Raw genomic sequence first — 22,118 nt, forward strand, 5'->3', positions numbered from 1 at the left:
AGAGTGGAAATTGAAATGCCCTGTTGTGCCTCTCCTGATATATATATATATATATAGAGGGAAACATTCCACGTGGGAAAAATATATCTAAAAACAAAGATGATGTGACTTACCAAACGAAAGCACTGGCAGGTCGATAGAAACACAAACAAACCCACACACAAAGTTCAAGCTTTCGCAACAAACTGTTGCCTCATCAGGAAAGAGGGAAGGAGAGGGAAAGACGAAAGGATTTGGGTTTTAAGGGAGAGGGTAAGGAGTCATTCCAATCCCGGGAGCGGAAAGACTTACCTTAGGGGGAAAAAAGGACAGGTATACACTCGCACACACACACATATCCATCCACACATATACAGACACAAGCAGACATATTGGTCTTTAAATATGTCTGCTTGTGTCTGTATATGTGTGGATGGATATGTGTGTGTGTGCGCGCGCGCGCGAGTGTATACCCGTCCTTTTTTCCCCCTAAGGTAAGTCTTTCCGCTCCCGGGATTGGAATGACTCCTTACCCTCTCCCTTAAAACCCACATCCTTTCGTCTTTCCCTCTCCTTCCCTCTTTCCTAATGAGGCAACAGTTTGTTGCGAAAGCTTGAATTTTGTGTGTATGTTTGTGTGTCTGTCGACCTGCCAAGACTTTCATTTGGTAAGTCACATCATCTTTGTTTTTAGATATATTTTTCCTACGTGGAATGATGATGTGACTTACCAAATAAAAGTGCTGGCAGGTCGACAGACACACAAACAAACACAAACATACACACAAAATTCAAGCTTTCGCAACAAACTGTTGCCTCATTAGGAAAGAGGGAAGGAGAGGGAAAGACGAAAGGATGTGGGTTTTAAGGGAGAGGGTAAGGAGTCATTCCAATCCCGGGAGCGGAAAGACTTACCTTAGGGGGAAAAAAGGATGGGTATACACTCGCGCGCACACACACACACACCTATCCATCCACACATATACAGACACAAGCAGACATATTTAAAGACAAAGAGTTTGGGCAGAGATCTCTTTTTCCCGGTTTTCTCCTGGATGAAAAAATTCCTGGGTTTTTCCCGGATCTCTCGGTTGTCCCGGGTCGTATACACCCTGTCAAACCCCACTAGCACAGTTCTGGCTTGGACACGAGTATACTGCTGAAATATGACATCAGCATCTGGAAGACATGAAGCACGAAGGGGTGCAGGTGGTTCACAGCTGTCAGCGTGTCTTTAATTACTACCAAAGGTCACCAGCAAGCACAGCAGAATGTCACCCTTAGCGTAATACTGCGCCTACCAGCCTGCATCCATGTCGCACTGCACGTTTCGAGCCACTGTTCACCTCGATGATGGCGTCTGTGGAGATAACTACCAATCTAGTGCAGCAAAAATGTGATTCACCCAAAGAGCTGACACGTTTCCATTGACGGACAGTTGAATCTCTATGGCCCTGTACCGACTGCAATCTTAATTGACGATGTCGTCAGGTCAACATGTGACAGGTGGTCTGCCGCGGAGCTCCGTGTTTGACAATGTACGACGAACGGTGTGCTCCGAAACACCTGTGTGGGCACCAGAACTGTGCTCTTTTGACAGAGATGCTATTTTCAAGATACTAGTACACAGGCTCTGTGTAATGATAACCTGTCCTTTGTCAGAGTCGCTTATCTCAACGGATTTCCCCCTTTGCAGCCCTTATCTCCATTAGAGTGGTCCCTCGTCTGTCTGCTCCGCTTACATACTTTTGTTACCATTTAACGTACTCACAATGCCACCAGATGGCAATCAATATCACGTTGGGCAGTGGTCATAATGTTTTGGCTTGTTAGTGTAGTTTCATGCATGTAAATCCGTCCACAATGCAGAAGTGGTTAACCAACACTGCAGATGTTCACATGTAATGTGGGTCAACGAATATTTGCTCCAAACTGAAAAAAGGACATAATCAATCTACCGTTCTATGTACTCACCATGGAAATGACACGTTACTGGGAACGGCTTTAGCGGACCACTGCCATCCACATCTATTTTGACTCCCGCCTGCTGGCTGACTGCATTTGTGTTCTTGTATGCCGTGCAGGACAGTGGATTTAGAGCTGGAAGGAAGATTTACAAGGTTGGAGTGCAGTTTCTATAATAATAATAATAATAATAATAATAATAATAAAAGATCAAGAACCAAACACCATGACATCTAGTCTCTACAATTAAAACTCTCAGGACACATTAAAATAAAGCAAGTCTCTGATTCTTATTCTTCCTCCTCCTGAAACTTTTCTGCTTTTTCAGGTCCTGATTATTTGGGTTAATGCAGACTGCACAGATAAGCAAAAAACAAGGATAATTAGAAATTCAGATTTTTACTGGTAACTTCTATTTTCAGTACATGCTACATGTCATATTTAAAAGCATACTGCATTACTAACACATTACTCACTGTAAACTGACAACTTATTTGCAGAGAACAATATGAGAAAAATAGACTGCTACTCAAAATATAGAGGTGGTGTTCAATCACAGAGGGGCACAGGGGAAATGTGCTAGTGATGTTCAGCTTTTGGACTACGTCCTTCGGCAGAAGAACAAAAAACACACACACACACGGCCACTGTCATGTCCAGATGCTCTAGTGGCAGCCCTCCTTCCGCAGCGACCTCTAGCCGCTCAAATTTCATCAGTCAACAGCTTTCACGAACCTAGTTCTGAAAAACCATATAAATAAGGTCGAAACCTCCTTGCACTACTTCCTATTCATTTGCAAAATTCTCATGCTCTGCAACCCCAAATTCCTGCATCCTGTCTCCCATACTGAAACCCTGGCCCACCAGAAACTCATAAAAATCTCCAATTTATTCATCTAATATTCCCACCTTGGACTACCACAACTGACCCACCACTAGAAGTGTCTCCTTCACCACTGACAGCGACTGATACTTTTATCTGCGTTTTCATTTTTCTCCTGCATTTCCATTATTGCATCTCAATTCAGTGACGGAGATGCCTTTGACAGATTAGCAGATCAAATCTAGCGTGAAACGTACAGTCACATAGATTGCGTATAATAGAGGGTGAAGGATCGGGTGCTCATCTTTCTGCCTCGGAAGTCTGTTGTTTTTCATCTGCAGGATATATCCAATCCATCAGCGTTGGTGACCAGCAACAGGGGCTTCCACACTACACATCTTTCCTTCTCGAGAACAGCAGTGTTTGGTATGAAGTCACCTTCATTTCATTATATTCATAATGTGTCTAAGCTTCCATTGGTTGAAGCTCCATTACACCTCCCCCACAACACCCATAGTTGCCAAGTACTACATTTACCACACCACCAGAAACTCACCTTCACCACCCTACAGAACTCAGAGCCTATTACAAAGCCTTAGTGCCAGGAGACAACAGTGAACCACGTACGTAGGTACGCACGCCCGTCTGCGTTTTCTACTTCTAATAACAGACTTAGCTTGAAGCTGAACATTTCTAGCATTCTTCTCATTGTGCCTGTCTGCAACTCAGTGCATCCTCTATGTGGTGAGTAGCACCTTATTCTTTCCAAATTGAACTTATTTTCAACATTACAATTAAAACACACTGTATTTTGTATCACTTGGCTTCAGTTCAGTTTTGGACAGTAAATTTTTTCCTCTCTTCCTGACTCAGTTTTCTCTGGACGAGAGTCCTCATTTTCCAGAAAGTCAAAATATCAGTATAATCAAATGATTTTGTCCTTCATACTCTAATGACTGATCAATGCCTTTCAGTACCTCAGTGTACGTGATAATGGGTTCTTTGACTGCCTCCTCTTCGATCTCTTCCTCTAGCGAACATACTTTGTTCACTAAATCCACATCACTGAGCTGCTCAAATCCATGTTCATAGGGACTGCTTTCAAGCCTCTTGCAGATGTTTTTCGTATCTGTGTCTTCACAACCAGAAATTTGTATTCCAAACGAAAATATGTTTTAATTATAATAGAATACCTGCAGCTGCAGATCTTTTCAAAAATTTCTAAACTGTAAACTGGAGAATTTGGAAGCCAGGTAATTCATATCCAGATAAGTGGGCGCTAGCTATATATTATAGTCAACTGTTACTCAACGTTTGGCCATTCTCCCCACAAATGGGCTCGGAAGGCGAATGTTTTATTGGTCTTCCGAACAACCTTGGGCTGCTATAAATTGAATGGACATTACTTTTATTTACGAGGGTCATTTCCCCATTTTATTTCTGGGCAAACTAAGCTGTCAACACGACAATGCTCACATTGGCTTATGATACATACCGCAGTTAGTGCGAATACACTGCCAGCTAGCACGGAGCTACCACTGAAAAGTGTATCCGCTTGTGAACCGAGCTCTATCATTCCTTTCTTCGCAGCAAAACAATTATCTGTTGTCGCTATTCATCAGTGATTAACGTCCATCAACAGAGAAGGCAGTAAGAGCATCGAAATGGTTTGAAATTGGTGTGTACAAGTTATGGAAGGGCACAAAGATGTGCACAATGAGAATGCACAGTCAAGCCAACTACAGAGACACATGACGATATCATTATTGCAACTCACAATACTGTAGTAGAAGACTGCCGTATTACCACCGATACCATCCTAATTCGACTATCTCCTGATATCGCAATCAGACACTCATCCGTCAGGGAGATCCCAACATACCGTCTTCACTACAGCAAACTCTGTGTGAGACGGGTGTCACGTTTGCTAAGAGATATCCACAAGCAGCGGCAAATGGATTCGGTCAGAATGTTTCACAAAATGCACTGCACAGAGGGAGATCTGCTCTTCAAAGGGCCCGAGTCCATCATTCGACTCCTGAGACCAAATGTCGCGACATGGTGTGGAAGAAACTTGACTGAAGTACACCAGAAATGGTAAAGGTTACACATACCTCAGGGAAAGTTACAGCAACCATCTTTTGGGACTGTCTGGGGGTTTTGCTCATCCACTACCTGCCTTGCAACACCGCAATGAATGCAGAGAGGATCTGTAATGTCTTGAGGAATCTGCAAACTGCCATTAAACGAAAACATTCCGGACTTCCGTTCCACACAGTTCTTTTTCTTCACGATAACGCTCAGCCTCATACAGTTCAAACGGCCCAGGTGGATCTTAGAGAATTCGACTGGGAAGTGTTCGTCCACTGTATTCGCCAGATCTCGCCCCGAGTGATTTTTACGTGCTGCCCCCGACTCGAAGGTCAAATTGGAGATAAGCCATCAGACAGTAAAAGCTAGTAACAAGCACTGGACCCAACTTGCCACAACGCCGGTTTAAAAAAAAAAAATTGTGTAACATTACCAAAAATGCTCGGAAAAACACGGCGACTACATATAAAAGTAACAGAAACATTTTACAATACCAATAAAATTATTTTGAAATGATAAATTGCGTATACTGTTATTTATAAAATAGGGAAACTTACTGGAATGTCCCTAACACACAATACAAAAAAACTGAGTACCCCATATTATGATAAATATCTTCTGCTACTGTCTGCCACTACATTTTCCAGCAATTAATTAGAGTGAACTGCTGTGCAAGATATGGGTCCTTCCTGAATCGCATCTTCCATCACTGTCTACAGATACCAAGGACAGACCAGTGATTGGTTTTTCTCTGCTGGGGTGGATAGTGGTGGTACAGAAGAGTGGGGTGAGGAAGGGGGGAGGACAGCAGGGGGAAGGGGGGAAGATATTAGTGCTGTGTGTGGAAGTGTGCAGGGACGTCGTAGCAATAGGATCGTGGGTTGTAAGGCACAGCATAGGAAGGCTGTGCTGGGAGGGAGGAGAAATGGAAAGAAGATGTGCATGAGGCCAGAGTGGGAACAGGGATGGGAATAGAGGCAGGTGATGGACAGGGGCTATATAAGGTTGAGGAATTGCAGAAAAGCTGATATCATGGGGAAGAATCCACATGACACAAACTATGAAGCAGTCCTTGAAGTCAAGTACATAGTGTTTGGCAGCACACTCAGCAAGTGGGTGCTTCAATTGTCTTTCTGAAACAGTTTGTTGGTAGCCATTTGTGGGAACACACAGCTTGTTAGTGGTTGCAGTTAAGTCGTTAAACCACATGGCTGTTTTTCTAGCTGGCCCTGCCTCTGATGAGGTAGAAAATGCCCGTGATAGGACTGTACTAGGTGGTAGCGGGAGGATGTACAGAACAGTTCTTGAATCTACGTCTCTTACAGGTGTACGAGCCATGGCACAAGGGGGTTAGGAGCAGGGGTGCAGTAGGCACAGACAAGGCCATTGCATATGTCGAGTGGGCAGCGGAATACCACTGTGGGACTGGTGGGGACAATATTTCTCAGAACGAAATAACGAGAGATAGTCAAAACCATGGTAGAGAACACTACTCGACTGCTCCAATCCTGGGTGATGCTGTGTCATGAGGAAGACACTTCTTTGTACCCAATTAGTGTGAATGAGCTATGGTAGGTGACTGGTGAGACTAGGCCTACATTTGTTTCTGGAATTTATTTTTTTCGCTATTTTCATTTAGTATGTTATCTATATAAAATAACAGACCGAATGTTGCACACGAATTGCCACGCTGAGGTGTAGAGAATAATTTACGCGTGTAAAGACTCGGTGAGACCATTAGAATATTCGGAGACTTTTTGGTGTGGAATAAGTGGCAGCTGTCGAAATTGAAGTATTGTCGGTGTTCGGTAGGTTTGATGTAAACGGGCCAATTGTGAGGTGAAGGTAAACATCAAGGAATGTGGTTCGTTGGACTGAGGAGAACCAGGTGAAGAAACAAATGGGGAAGAAGGTGTTGACATTATTGAAGACTACGAGTACAGTGTTTTCGCCGTTGTTCCAGGTAATGAAAATGTCATCAACGAATCAGAACCACATGAGCATTTTAGGATGTTTGGTGGCTAGAACGGTTTCTGCTAGACGGTTCACGAAAAGGTCGATACAAGAAAGTGCCGTGTGGTTGCACTGCAGTTTCCTTTGTATCTGATACCTTCAAAGGAGAAGAAATTGTGGGAAAGGATATAGGCAGTCATGGTGACCAGGAAGGGGATGACATGTTTGGCATAATTTGGGCATTAGGAAAGGTAGTGTTCACTGGTGCCACGGCCACAGGCAATGGGGATGTTAGTACAGATGGAGATGGCATTCACAGTGACGAGCAGGGCACTGAGTGGTAAAAGGACAGGCACTGTGAATGATGATGATGATCGGTTTGCGGGGCACTCAACTGTGCAGTTATCAGTGCCCGTACAAATTCCCAACTTTTGCTCAGTCCAATCACACCACTTTCATGAATGATGATGAAGACAACACAAACACCCAGTCATCTCGAGGCAGGTGAAAATCTCTGACCCTGCCGGGAATCGAACCCGGGACCCCGTGCTCGGTAAGCGAGAACGTGGCTGCGAGATCACGAGCTGCGGACAGGCACTGTGGAAAGTTAGTACAGGAATGGTTAGCGTCTTTCACATACATGGATAGGTTATGGGTAACAAGCTGCAGGTGTTGCTCCAGAAGTGCAGAAATCCTATCAGTAAAGCTGCAATATCCCAACCAGAATGGTGTGCCACAGGTACTTGGTTTTAAGATTGTAGGAAGCATGTAGAAGTTAGCTGTGTGGGAAGCAGTAGGGATGAGGAGTGAGGGAGACTCAAGAGGAGAGGTTATGGGATGGACCTACGATTTGAGGAGGAACAGATCATACTGGATTTCAAGAATGACGTCACTGTGGCAGGACTTGCAGACAGACACGTCCGACAGCAGGCAGAGCCCCTTAGCCAGGTAATCTGTGCAGTTCATAATGGTAGTGGTAGAGCCTTTGTTGGCAGGTACGATTATAAGGTCTAAATCTGAAGAAGGGCTTTGTCCGATAATTTAGTCTACTGCTAAATGTGCCTGTCTGTTGCTCAACACTTCTTCTGCACAGGTTAGCAAAAATATGGACACACCACGAGAAATGCTCGCTTGAGCATATGCTAGCCAAATCTGAAAGTTGCTGTTTTTGTACATGAGCACAAAAGGCACTTGTGCAATACCCCAATACACTGCAAAATATCAGTTGTGGTCAGAAAAATGTTTTGTGTAGTTGTGAGCATTGTGTCTGAGCTAAGGGAATTCGAAAGTGGCAAAATTGTCGGTGCTGATTTAGTGGGTGCTCCCACAACCAAGGGAGGCTAAGTGTTCGATGTTTTCAGAAGTACCATTTCGAGGATTTATACGATGTACAGGGAAAGCAGCAAAGAGATTATCCACTAAGCCGCAATACGGATAAAAGTGCTCGTTGCACTTGATTATGACAGACAATAAATGAAGAGGATTGTGATGAAAAATAAGAGGACAACAGCTGTTAAAGTCACTGCAGAACAGAATATTGCACTCGTAAACCCTGTCAGCACCAAAACCCAAATGGAGCTCCAGAAACAGGGAATTGCTTAACAAGCTGGAATCTAAAAGTCACTCTTCAGATATGCACATGCTAACAACAGGAAAATGTGGTGTCAAACCCACAAACGCTGGACTATGGCGTATTAGAAGAACGTAATTTGGTCAGACGTGTCTTATTTGATGCTGTTTCCAATTTCTGGATGAGTTTACATTCCAAGAGTGAAACATGGTGGGGGCTCAGTGATCAGGTAGACATATCACGATATTGTATGGTCGTCGCCAATCATGTCCATCCCATGGTGCAATGTTTATTCCCCAATAGTGACGCAGTGTTCCAAGACAAGCAGGTTCCCGTTCAAACAGCTCGCAGTGTCAAAGACTGGTTTTGTGAGTGCAAGAATGAATTGTCACATCTCCCCTACCACCACAGAGACCAGATCTTACTTAGTATTAAGAGCCTCTGTGGTCTACTTTGGAGAAAAGGATGCAAAATTGCTGACATCTCCAGCATTGTTAATTGAACTTGTTACTATTTTCTAGGAAGAATGGTATATAGTCCTTTGAAAACCATACAGGATCTGTATTCATCCATTCCAAGATGACTGGTAGCTGCTTTGAATGCCAACAGTGTTCCAACGCTGTCTTAGGCCTGGTAATGTGTTGGGTTTTTGGTGTTTCCATATTTTTGTCCAACTTCTTTGTATAGTTACTAGCAATCTACCTTAATTCATATTATTATTGTTATTATCATTCCATCCTGGATTTTCTATTGTGTGCTTGTTGACCACTCAAATGTCACAACACACAGTCAATGGTTACAGTTACTGCTTCCACTGCAAACAAGCTCAGATAGTTATGTAGTTACAATGTCAATCTGTATGTCTTTTTGCAAGATATGTGACTGACCAATAGTATTTTGACAATATTCAACTTTTACCACACTGTAATGTTACTGTGTGACATTGTGCTGCCATGACACATACAATTTGGCTGACGAGCCTTAAATGACATGAGAACAAATTACATTAAAATTACGTTCTTTTATACAAAATACCCCTAAATCTGCCATTTCACTGGGGCCTGAGCAATAATGTCATAAATGTGAGGATAGCGGGTGACTACCAACAGATTTATGGCTCACAATACATGGAAACCGACACCTTTCATAATTTATCACAAAATATGTTGAGTTCCATTGCTATGTGATGCTAGGATGGCCAACAATTTTCCTGCTATGAATTTCAACAATAGTCACATTGTGTGTGGGACTAAAATGTTAACTCAGGAACATGTCTAGTTAATGTAAATAGTTCCTGATCACAACATAACACTCATAAATTGAAACCATTTGTCAACAAAGGAAGTGGCCTGCAATCTAGCTTTAAATACTGGTTGGTAAGTTATAAGAAGTGCTGAGGATGGCTGTCATTAGTGGAATATCAATTGCTAAAACATTCCTGTGTACCATATCTGCAATGAAACCACTTCACACTTGGTTTGAGAGTATGTGTGTGTGGGGTGGGGGTGGGGGGCGGGCTGGGGAGAGGGGGGTGGGGTTTACTTGACTCATAGAATCTCCCAAATGGCCTTCTATCAAATTACCATATCCAGCTGCCACCCTTCTTTCCACAATGACATTCATTTGTTCACATTCTGCCAAACCTTAACTCTCACCAACATAATCCTGCAAAACCATATCAGTTAGGCCCAAACATTCTTGTAATACCTTCTCTCCGGCTGTAAAATTCTCCAACTATGCAATCCCAAATTCCTGATGTCATAACAAACATTGAACTTTTGCCCTCCAGGAACTAGAACAACACGCATAATGCCACCTCAAAAATCTCTCCAACCTGCTCACTTCCTACTCCCATCTTACACCAGCAATGTCCACCACCTCCAGAACAACCCCCAAACTGCCCAAAGTCCTCTCAAAGCTTCAAACCCTATGGTCGTAGACATTCTACATTTACCTCACCCTCCAAAACTCCCTCCCAGCACCACACAGAATCCAGAACCTAAACAGACCCGAAACACAGTCGTGAACATTTCCTCCAAAAGCTTTAGCCCCGTGAGAGTATCAGTCCTTCCCATAGGCCTTACCTTTTGCCCCACTCCCAAGTTCCATCATGCAGGACTTGTTATAGACCTTCTTTCTTTCTCACAGTCTCTACGGGGGAGAACACTTATCACCAACTGCCCGATCAATCTCAACCAAAGATCAAAGTTGAGCCCTGCCTTACTCAGTTCACTCCTCCATCCAATCGTGATCCACCCGCACTGCCCTCAAATCACCTCTTGTTCACTTTTCAGAAATTCTAAATCTCGAATCTTGCCTCACCATCATTTCCCAACCCCACAACATGCACAATAACCTTACATCAGCAGAAAGATCCTTAATCCACCATCTAAAAATTGATCCCGATCTTATAATCCTACCTGCTGACAAAGGCACCACCACTACTCTTTTGAACCACATAGATTACATGGCAGAAGGACTCCACCAGCTGTCAGATTCATGCAACTACAAACTGACCCACAGTGACCCCGTTCCAGAAATCCAGCAGGATCTCCAGTCTCTCCTCAAATCCTTAAGCCCATCCCAGAACCCGTCCCCAGAGCCCATCTCTCTCCTCACACCTAATGCTCCCTGCACTCATACCGCGTGCATGCTTCCCAAAGTCCATAAACCCAATGACCTAGGATACCCCTTTGTCGTGAGTTACTGTGCCACTACTGAGAGAATCTCTGCTTTCATAGACCAACACCTTCAGCCTATTACCTGCAACCTACCCTACTATATAAAAGATACCAACCATTTCCTCCTCCGACTCTCCACAGTTCCCGTTCCTGCTCATCGCTATTGATGGCACTTCCCTTTACACTAACATCCCTAATGCCCATGGTCTTAGCACTATTGAACAGTATTTTTCACATCGTGTGACGAATTCCAAACCGACCATCTCCTTCCTAGTCGCCATGATCAACTATATCCTCACCCACAACTACTAGTCCTTTTAAGGAATTACTTACAAACAAATCTGGGGTACAACTATGGGCACAATCCTATGCCAACCTACTCATGGGCCATTTGGAGGAATCCTTCCTAAACATTGAGAATCCCAAACCCCATCACCTGATTCAGAGTCATTGATGACATCTTAGTGATCTGGATTGAATGTGAAGGCGCCCTATCCACATTCCTCCAGAACCTCAACATCATCTCCGCCATTCACTTTGCTTGGTCCTACTCAGCCTATCAGGCCACCTTCCTCAATGTTGACCTCCACCTCAAAGATGACTAAATCAGAACCTCTATCCATATCAAATCTGCCAACCACAAGCAATAACTCCACTTTAAGAGCTGCTTCCCATTCCATACCAAGAACTCCTTTTCATACAGCCCAGTCACCCATGGCCATCGCACCTGTAGTGAAGGGCATGCCCTCTCTGAATATGAAGAGGGTCTATTGAGGCCTTTACAGATTGTAATTACCCTCCCAATCTTGTACAGAAACAGATCTTTCCAGTCACCCAACACATAATGAAGGCCCACTGTCTGGCCATAGAGGAGCATTCCCCTCGTGATTCAGTACGACCCAGGACTAGAGCAGCTGAATTACATTCTCCGCCAGGGTTTCAACTACATCCAGTCTAACCCACTATCCTTCCCACCGCTCCCACAGTGGCATTCCGCTGCCCACCGAACCTACACAATATCCTCGTCCATCCCTACACAGTCCCTGCTCCCAACCCCTTGTCTCAAGGCTCTTATCCCTGTAACAGAGCTAGATACAAGACCTGTCCTATGCATGCTCTCACCACAACCTACTCCAGTCCAGTCACAAACAACATGTGTCCCATGTTGCTGAGTATGCCAGCCAACATGAAGGACATCATTTAAATAACTGCTTCACAGCCTGTGCCATCTGGATCCTTCCCGCCAACACCAGCTTTTCTGAATTGTGCAGGTGGGAACTCTCCCTGCAATATATCTTGTGTTCCCGTAATCCTACTGGCCTCAATCTTTGACAGTCGTTTTTCTTAACCATCTAGTCCCTTCCCTGTTCCCACTGCAGCACTACACAGCCCTCTATTCCACCAATGCATCCTCTCTTTGTACTTCTCTCCTTTTCCGCTGCCCCCCCCCCCTCTCCCACACAGTCTAACCTCCCAACTGCACCTAGAGGCCCTATACTCCATATCACCCCTGCATGCTCCCAAGAGCACTTTAATATCCCTCCCCATCCATCTCTCCTCCTTACCCCCACCCAGTTGCCTCTCTGCTTGCCATCCAATTCCAGATGTTGGAGACTGTGGTCATGCGTGTGTGACTTGCGATTGTGTGCGCGGGCGTGTGTATGTTGTCTATTTTCAACAAAGACCTTGTTGGCCGAACGCTAACTTTCTGACAGTCTATTTGTTGTGCCTTTCTGCAACTCAGCATCTCCATTAAATAGTGAGCAGCACTATCCTCTTCATTATCTTCTTAAACACTTTCTGAGTAGCTCAGCTACATCATCGAAAACTAAAAAATTTGAATGGCAATGTCCCCATCTCCATGAATTGCACGGCAATACACTTGAGATCAGCAATTTAAACATGTTGTGGAAAGGAATTCATCAGCACAGGCAATGTGTGGGAGCCTATAGGAAAAGAAACTACATAAGGTGGGCACTTGCTCTGCAATATATTGCTAGGAAGTAGAGCAGTATTATGAGTGGACTCATTTGCTATATGTGTGATAAAAACTGAACAATGGACTCTAAATTAAAAGACAACATGATGCAAGTTTTTGAAACCAGCCACAAGTCACACTTAGTATTTTTTATTTACCAGTTTTGCTCTTAAAATTAGCAAGAGCATCATCAGAATATATACTGTAAAAGATACAAATTGAGAACACAGAAAACTTACATTGACATTACATAAGGTACATACACATTCTATTTACAATATGGTGACTTACGTTTAAAATTTGCTGACAGCAATAAAGATTATACTGTCTGTACTTTAGTACTTAAACTTAGGTTTAAAGTACAGTAGTAAGTGGCGGCACTGGCAATGGCAAAGATGAAACTGATTGTACAATAGTACTTTAAACATCCATGGTATAGTGTAGCCAAAGATAATTTACAACTACAGAAAGACATCTCATATCTGCACATATCCACTAAACTTTCAAAATGCACCTGTAAAAATTACAGCATCTTTCAAAATATATGATGAAAAATACATATTAAAATGTCTTCACAAATATGCATTTAAAATTACCATTTATAGAAATATTTGAGTTAATATAATAGGGCAAGTTTTTTTTTTTTTTTTTTTGGCAGCATGTCATCAAATAACTAGAAGAACCTACACAAATTACATTCAGTTTGTTCATTTAATAAATATATTTAGGAACAGTAATTTTGAATGCATGTTTGTACAGACATTTTTAATATGTATTTTTTTATAATATGATGATGATGATGATGAGTCCCATACTCCTTTACAGAGCGTAGGGGAGCGACGCGGGAGACCCGTGCCGCCTTACTAGGCAAGGTCCTAATGGAGGTGGTTTGCCATTGCCTTCCTCCGACCATAATGGGGATGAATGATGATGATGAAGACGACACAACAACACCCAGTCATCTCGAGGCAGGAAAAATCCCTGACCCCGCCAGGAATCGAACCCGGGACCCCGTGCTCGGGAAGCGAGAACGCTACCGCAAGACCACGAGCTGCGGACTTTGATTAAGCAGACATGTACAGATCTGAGCTGTCCACACACACAAACACACACACACACACACACACACACACACACACACACACACACACACACATATAATTATCTTTGGATACACTATGAAACGGACATTACAGGTAGTGTTGTACAGTCAATTTATTCTTTAGCATTGTCAAGGTCATCAATTATAACTATCCTTTAAACATATGTTTAAGCACTATAGTAGAGCCAGATTACTCTTTAGTGTTGTCAGCCAACTTCAAACATTAAGTCACCATACTATAAATAGAATATTACCTTATGTAATGTCAATGTAAGTTTTTTGTGCTGCTCAGTTCCTATCTTTTACAGTGTATATTCTGACAATGCTCTTGCTCAATTTAAGAGTGAAATCAGTAAATAAAAAATAACAAATGCAACTTGTGGCTGTTTCCAAAACAGTTTTAACATTTGCTCCCCCTGCAGACAATGCCTGCTCTTGTGTTTGTCCACACTTAAAATTAAAAAAAAGAAAAGTAACTTTCTGTCACTGGACTTACATGTGTGGCAAACAGCTCCAGAATAACCTGTTCCAGTACAGTCACAAAAGAACTCGTGGGAGTTCTGGCGGCAGGCACCCGCATGTTCACAGGGATTTGGATTGCAACGATCAATCATTTGGCAACCTTCAAGCACCACCTCACCAGGACAGCAATACTCCTGCAAAAATCCAACGAGACTAAATTAAAACCAGGAATACATTTCTATACAAGTAAGCTTCAAAGTTTTTGACCTGACCAACACTGTGCTTAGTAAGTAAATGTATTCCTGAGGGCACTCTTGTCTCATACAAACGCTCGTCTCATCTACAGTAATATATTGCAGTCTATCACTCAAAAAGTCTTTAAACCAGTCAGATATCTGAAATTTATTCCTTGTGCTTGGACCTTTGTCAACAGTCTGCAGTGTCAAATGCTTTCTGGAAGTGTGAGAATGTAGAATCTAACTGTTGGTCTGCATCAAAAGTTCACAGAGTATTTTTGTCGAATGGACAAGCAGTGCTATGATCGAGTGAGGCTGATATAAGGATGAAGCTCTGCTCTCTCTAGAAAACTCCTTTGCTTGTCAACTATTTCAGCTCATTTCTAATAAAATGTAATATAGTAAGACCCCCATTTAATGAATCTCTCAAGGCCCAAATATATTCTCCTTAAACAGGGTTTTATCTTAATTAGGGGTTTAGCGTGTGTACACAGGAGTGACACAAAATAATAATTCAAGCATGTTTAGTTAATATAAGGGCTATTTAATTACAAAATTACTAACATCTGGTGCTATAAAGTGATTGGTATTAGTTAGAATTACAGTAAAACTGTGTTTATGGAGTGTATATTAAAGAAATATCAGTGATTCTACTCATTTCCTTCTCACAATATTGTTACATTCCATCCTGGATTTTCCATTGTTCGAATAGTGATTCTATTACTTTCTTCTTCTGGGACAATGTTCTCTTCAGCAGCAACTGATGTACTACAGTCAGTCTTTATTACACAATTTAACACAAGCTATTGTGTTACAGAATCTCAACCAGCAACAACATCTACGTAACAATTCTGCAATTCACACTTAAGTGTCTGGCGGCAGGTTCACTGAACTGCTTTCACACCATTTCTCTACTGTCCCACTATCTAACAGGGTGCAGGAAAAATTAACATCCAAAACTTTCTGTGAAGCTCTGATACCTGTTATTTTATTACGATGATAATTTCTTCCGCTATAGATAGCGTCAACAAAACATTTTTGCATTTGGATGAAAAAGCTGGTGATTGAAATTTCATGAAAAGATATTGCCGCAACGAAAAATGCCTTTGTTTTAATGATTGTCATCCCAACTTCAGTATCATATCCATGACACTCTCTCCCCTACTCTGTGATATAAAAGAAGCTGCCCTTCTTTGTACTTGTCAATGTTGTCCGTCAATCTTACCTGATATGGATCACGTATGACACAGCAATATTCTTAACAGAAGGTGGACAGGTGCAGTGTGGGCAGTCTCTTTAGTGGATAAGTTACATCTTCTAAGTGTTCCTTCAACCAAATGCAATCTCTAGTTCATCTTCCCCACAATAGGGAGGGTGTGGGATGCACTTCACGATGATTTTTGCAAGATATTCAGCAACAACACTGGCAATATGCAGCCATGCATTATTGTGGTGCAGCATCCAGCCTGCTTCATGGAAATGTAGTCTTTTGTGCCTGATATGGACTTACAATGTTTTCAAGACATCCCTGTAGTATTGTCCAGTTACTGATGTGTTTGCAGGTACAAAATGCTGATAAACCATTCCATGAATACCAAAGAATGAGATGACCACAACTTTCCCAGTGAAAGCAACCATTTTTGCTTTTTTGGGGGTTGGTGATGAAGCATATTTCCACACTGAGCTTTGCTGTTTGCTCTCAGGATCAAAATGACGTAGCCAAGTTTCATCAGCAGTAATTGCTTTTGAAAGAAACTCCAGATCTTCCTCTAACATCAACTTTAACTGCATGCAGATCTGCACGCGAATGTCCTTTCGTTCGTGAATTGACAGTCTTGGAACCCATCGTGCACAAACACATGTTGTGTGTAACTTTTCTGTCACTCACGTGTGGATGGCACCCAATGAAATGTTCAGTATTTCAAAAAGTGATCTTAAGGTAATTCATCGATCCTCTCTCACAATGACAGCAGCAGTGTTGATGTTTTCTTCCATAAGAACAGTAACTGGAGCATCGGGTCCAACTTCCTATGAAATTGACTGTCTCCCCTCTTTAAACATTTTAAACCACCTTCGAGCTGTGCTGTGGGGAAGTACAGGCTCTCCTTAGGCTTCCTGTAACATTGTATAGGCCTCAACTGGAAATTTGTTGAGATGAAAGCAGAATTTCAAAGTCACATATTGTTCCTCGTGTGTTACCTCCATTGCAGTGGGATGCGATACTGAACATGCCTGACCCTGCCTGCCTCTCACAGGCAGGAACCAGGAGTTCCAACAATAAAACCGCTACGCATTAAGGTACCAGAATATCATAAGATTAAATTTTAGAGCGAGAAATTATGACTAGATCATTCTTTATTGAACAGCCCTCTTATCGACATGATAGTACCTACTTAAGTTGTTAGTAATTGTAATTCCTAGGTATTTAGTTGAATTGACAGTCTTGAGATTTGTGTGATTTATTGTGTAACTGAAATTTAATAGATTTCTTTTAGTACTCATATGGATAATATCTCACTTTTCAGTATTCAGGGCCAATTGCCAATTTTCTCGTCATACAGATATCTTGTCTAAATAATATTGCAATTAGTATTAATATTCTGATGATTTTACCAGATAGTACATGAGAGCATCATCTACAAAGAATGTAAGAGGGCTGCTCAAATTGTCTCCTAAATCATTTACATAGATTAGGAACAGCAGATGGTCTATAACCCTTCCTCGGGAAATGTCAGACATCACTTCTGTTTTGGAGAATGACTTTTCAAAGAAAAAAAAAAAAAAAGAGCCTAAAATGCTGATTCTCACCACTTCCTTCCTCATAAAGAATGAAAAGGCTTTTGCACAACTGCTAATCCATATCCAGGTTTAACAGAGAGTATTATGCCCAGGTCCAGATTCTCCCAAAGACTTGTGCTGTTCAGAGGAAAAAACACATTTACATTTCCCTGAAGGGATATTTCCTCAAGATGCACAGGGCATTGATCAATAATGCTGCACCCATCTTGGTATCAAAACACCTGAGAAATCTCCAAGATTTCTGACCTCATCCAGGCAATACTGTTGTACTCATTAGTGTTAGGTAGTTTCTTAGAGGTTTTTGTTTTGCATGTTGGTATTCCAGTTGCTATGGGCTTATTTTTTGATTGCCCTTTTTATTTGTGGTTCATTGTTGCTATTTGTGTTACATATTGTAATTTTATTATTTGAAGATAGTGAGTGGAGCTGCGAATGCTAGAAAATGGATTGCCAAGTGGAGAAATCTGAACATTTCTGACATATTTTTCTGTTTGAGTTTAACGGAGGGGTGAGAGTGGCAGAGACTGCCAGAAATACTAGTACCACATACGAGGATAATGCCACTGGACAGAGCATGGTAAGAAAATGGTTTATCATTTTAAGGATGATCATTTTGACATTAGTGACTCTCCATGTTCTAGAAGATCGTTTAAACACATCAATCCACAATGACACATTTTAATGTACTCGAGAACTGGCAAATGTTATGAACTGTGATCAGTTCACCATTGCGCAACATTCGCGTGCAATGTGGAAAGTTCCAAGATCGGGTGTATGGGTACAGCATGCTCAAGTCAAAATCACAAAAATCGGTGGTTGGCCATGAGTGCATCTCTTCTTCCTCTTCATCAACTGGCTCGTGAACCACGCCAACCACTCATATTGCATATCATTACTGGTGATGAGAAATGGTGTCTTTATGCTAAACAAGGAAAAGGAGAGGATGGCTGAGCCCAAACAATGCAGCAACTCTCTGTACAAAGACCTGAGCACATCCACAAACGGTAATGTTACGAATCTGGTGCAACAGCGACAGTGTAGTGTACTACAAATTGCTTCCCTGAGTGCACCCAGCACGGCGGACATTTATTGTTGACAACTCAAGACATCTTGCAGAGGTAATCCAAGAACAAACAACAATCAGGAAGACTACAAAGTCTTGCTACTTGATAACAACAACAACAATGTATATTCTCCTAGACTGACAAAAGACAGTATATGGGAGTTGAATTAGAAAGTCATTCTGTACCCACGTTATTCTCCTATCTCGCAGCCTCATATTTTTATCTTGTCCGCACTCTATCAGATCATCTTCAAGGAAACTCCTGAGAACATGGCTTGACAAGTTCTTTGCCACAAAACAGTCACAGAATCGAAAAGTTACCCCAGCATTGGCAGACTGTTGTAAATAGTGAAGGAGAATAGATTACTGATGACTACAGACTATGTTATGAGTGCCTGTTGTATTTATTACACTTACAAAAAAAAAATATTATGGATTTATGCACCAATTTAATACAAGTAAATTTGCATTTTATTCGTGGAACCAAATTTTCACTTCCGTCACTGTGTACACACAATGTGCAATCAGTTTTTCTTCACCTTTTTATCCCCGTGGCATTTTTTTCCCTGATAGGAATAGGTTTTTGCAGGACTTAACACTTTCTACATCCACAGCCACACTTTCTCCACTTACTCCCTGAACAACACATTATGATGATTTTTGAGATAATCCAACCAACTGTTGGGTGCACCGAAATTTTAAACGCCAATCTCAAGGCGATTTTATGAGGCTTCTCTTGCAGCATGTTTCTGCTTATAAGAATGTCGCTACTTCTGATTTTTTGAGCCCACTTTAAATAATATTTACAACACTGAATGCACAGAGAGGGTGAGAAGTCCCTGTACCCCTGTAAGAGAATCCTCATTACACAGTTGAGTTAGAATGGAATCTGCCTCACATATGGACATGGGCAGTGAGGACATCAAATCTACTTGGATCGTACTTTTTTTTAAGGAACTGTGAATGGCGCAAATTATTTACACATTACAAACACAGCCAATACCTCAGCTCATGGAAAGGGGCTTCACAGAATGCATATGGTTGCAGCAACACAGAGCATCTCCTCATTTGATACCTGTGGATACGGGGACTTCTCGCCAACCCTGTAGACATACAAATGATGTTTCTGTTGGATCCAGCGGAGCTTCAGAATTGAAGAACACTTCCTTATTTTTTTTTTAGTATTTTTCATAACATAGATGGTACGAAACAGTGCTTCTTCACCATGTTGGAAAATTTTATCTTACGATTGTCTTCAACATTGAGGAAGATCAGCTTTTCCTGAATTGTAACCTTTCTACATTTTCATGCTATAACTCCACAAAAGTAAAACTGATGACTCTTTTACTTCAATAACCAAACAACTATACATCTCACATTTGTACACTCCATGACTACAACATCAGATCAAGTGACCGTCACATATTACGCAGGGCAAATACTGATTTTGGAATTGTTCAACACGCTTTCCAGTATGGCTACAAGGGAACCTGAATAACTAATCCAAAAAACTACAATCTATGTAAGTGTCGAGTGAAACAATTGATTACCATTTAATGCATCATCACACAAAGTAAGACCTATGAGAAAATGAAAAGTCAAAGTCACTCAGACGTGTCAGGAATTGCACAAAAACTGGATTTTAATTGGCAGAACATTCTGTGCTTATTCCATAACAGCAGGCTTTTTTAAAAGTAGCGCTCCCTCAAAGTGGGGAAGAATAACATTCTTCTTATGGGAATTTCGCCACTCTTCTTATGCCAGTTTCACCAGTAATGGAAATATTCTTTAAAAGTAGGATTTCCTTTGTTAAATTGGGATTTTATTATACATAGTATAGCACAGTAATGTTCAGCAAGCATTCAGCTTTCAAAATTTCAAAACAAATTTCAAAACTCTACTCACATCTGACGTCCAGTCCTTTGGTGGCTTGTAATTTCCATCCACACTAATCAAACGCATGCAGCCAACAAAACCTGGAGTCCCAGTCACTCCACCTAAATGCAGACATACAAAAAGACATCAGTTTTTATTCAGCCCAAGCTAACAAAATGTGTTCAAGAATGGTAATTCAAGTCCCTCATCGCATGCATGATGATGATGTGACTTAACGAACGAAAGCGCTGGCAGGTCGATAGACACACAAACAAACACAAACACACACACAAAATTCAAGCTTTCGCAACAAACTGTTGCCTCATCAGGAAAGAGGGAAGGAGAGGGAAAGACGAAAGGATGTGGGTTTTAGGGGAGAGGGTAAGGAGTCTTCAAATATGTCTGCTTGTGAGATGTCTGCTTATGTCTGTATATGTGTGGATGGATATGTGTGTGTGTGTGCGCGAGTGTATACCCGTCCTTTTTTCCCCCTGAGGTAAGTCTTTCCGCTCCCGGGATTGGAATGACTCCTTACCCTCTCCCCTAAAACCCACATCCTTTCGTCTTTCCCTCTCCTTCCCTCTTTCCTGATGAGGCAACAGTTTGTTGCGAAAGCTTGAACTTTGTGTGTGTGTTTGTGTTTCTATCGACCTGCCAGTGCTTTCGTTTGGTAAGTCACATCATCTTTGTTTTTAGATATATTTTTCCCACGTGGAATGTTTCCCTCTATTATATTAACATGATACACACATGTACACCACACAGTTATATGTTCAAGCAGAATCAAAACAAAATATTTGTGTTCTAGGAGTATATCTTGTGCTAACTTAATACAATTTAAATTTAGTAATGAACATGATCCTTTCAATGCAAAATTTCCTCAACTGTCCATTACGCAACTTACTTTCATTTTTACGCCAGGTAGAAAAAAATATTTTTTGTGTCAAATTAAAAGTGAAATTACTGAAAAGTTCTGAAGATAAAATGATACAGTCAAAGATAATCACCTACGTGTAAGGAAACTAGTCAGAAGTTACAGGAGCCAATGAATCTGAGGGAAAAGCATTAGTTGAGGAAGGAGATGGGGGAGGGGGGTGCAGAGAGAGAGAGAGAGAGAGAGAGAGAGAGAGAGAGAGAGAGAGAGAGATTATCCAGTCCATACACTGCATATGTCAAAACTCTACTCGTATATTATGTCCAGTCCCTACGCTGACACAGAAATAAGGGAAACCAAAGTGAAATCTGGAAAGGGACTAAGTTTGAGGGAAATAAATCAATCACATGAGAATTGTCAGTGAGACTGCACTTCTGTCAGAGATGGCAAAGGAAGAAATTTCAGAATAAGGCACAAAGAATACACCTAGGGCAGTGAGAGCAATCAATCTACATTTTACATGCACCTACAAAGGGTGGGGGGGGGGGGGGGGGAAATAGTAAGAATTTAGCATAAGGTACTCAAAAGGACATAACAATAAGTATCCCAGAAGAACTAAATGCGTATGAAGTTCTTAATGAGCAAATGACACTAAAACATACAAAAG

At 41.7% G+C, this 22,118-nt stretch overlaps 1 protein-coding gene across 8 annotated transcripts in view; it reads right to left on the bottom strand.

The window, feature by feature from the left end:
• Window positions 1-22,118, bottom strand: part of LOC126215247 (neurexin-4) — a 198,731-nt gene that overhangs the window by 89,155 nt on the left and 87,458 nt on the right. For all 8 annotated transcript variants that reach the window (XM_049941921.1, XM_049941918.1, XM_049941919.1 and 5 more), the window contains exons 10-12: window positions 20,608-20,699; window positions 14,639-14,798; window positions 1,954-2,079 (exon numbers count right to left, since the gene is read on the bottom strand). In XM_049941921.1, coding sequence (XP_049797878.1) covers window positions 1,954-2,079; window positions 14,639-14,798; window positions 20,608-20,699 — 378 coding nt within the window. The remainder of the gene's footprint in view (window positions 1-1,953; window positions 2,080-14,638; window positions 14,799-20,607; window positions 20,700-22,118) is intronic.

This window comes from Schistocerca nitens, chromosome 12 (genome assembly GCF_023898315.1).
Source record: "Schistocerca nitens isolate TAMUIC-IGC-003100 chromosome 12, iqSchNite1.1, whole genome shotgun sequence".
Lineage (NCBI taxonomy): Eukaryota > Metazoa > Arthropoda > Insecta > Orthoptera > Acrididae > Schistocerca > Schistocerca nitens.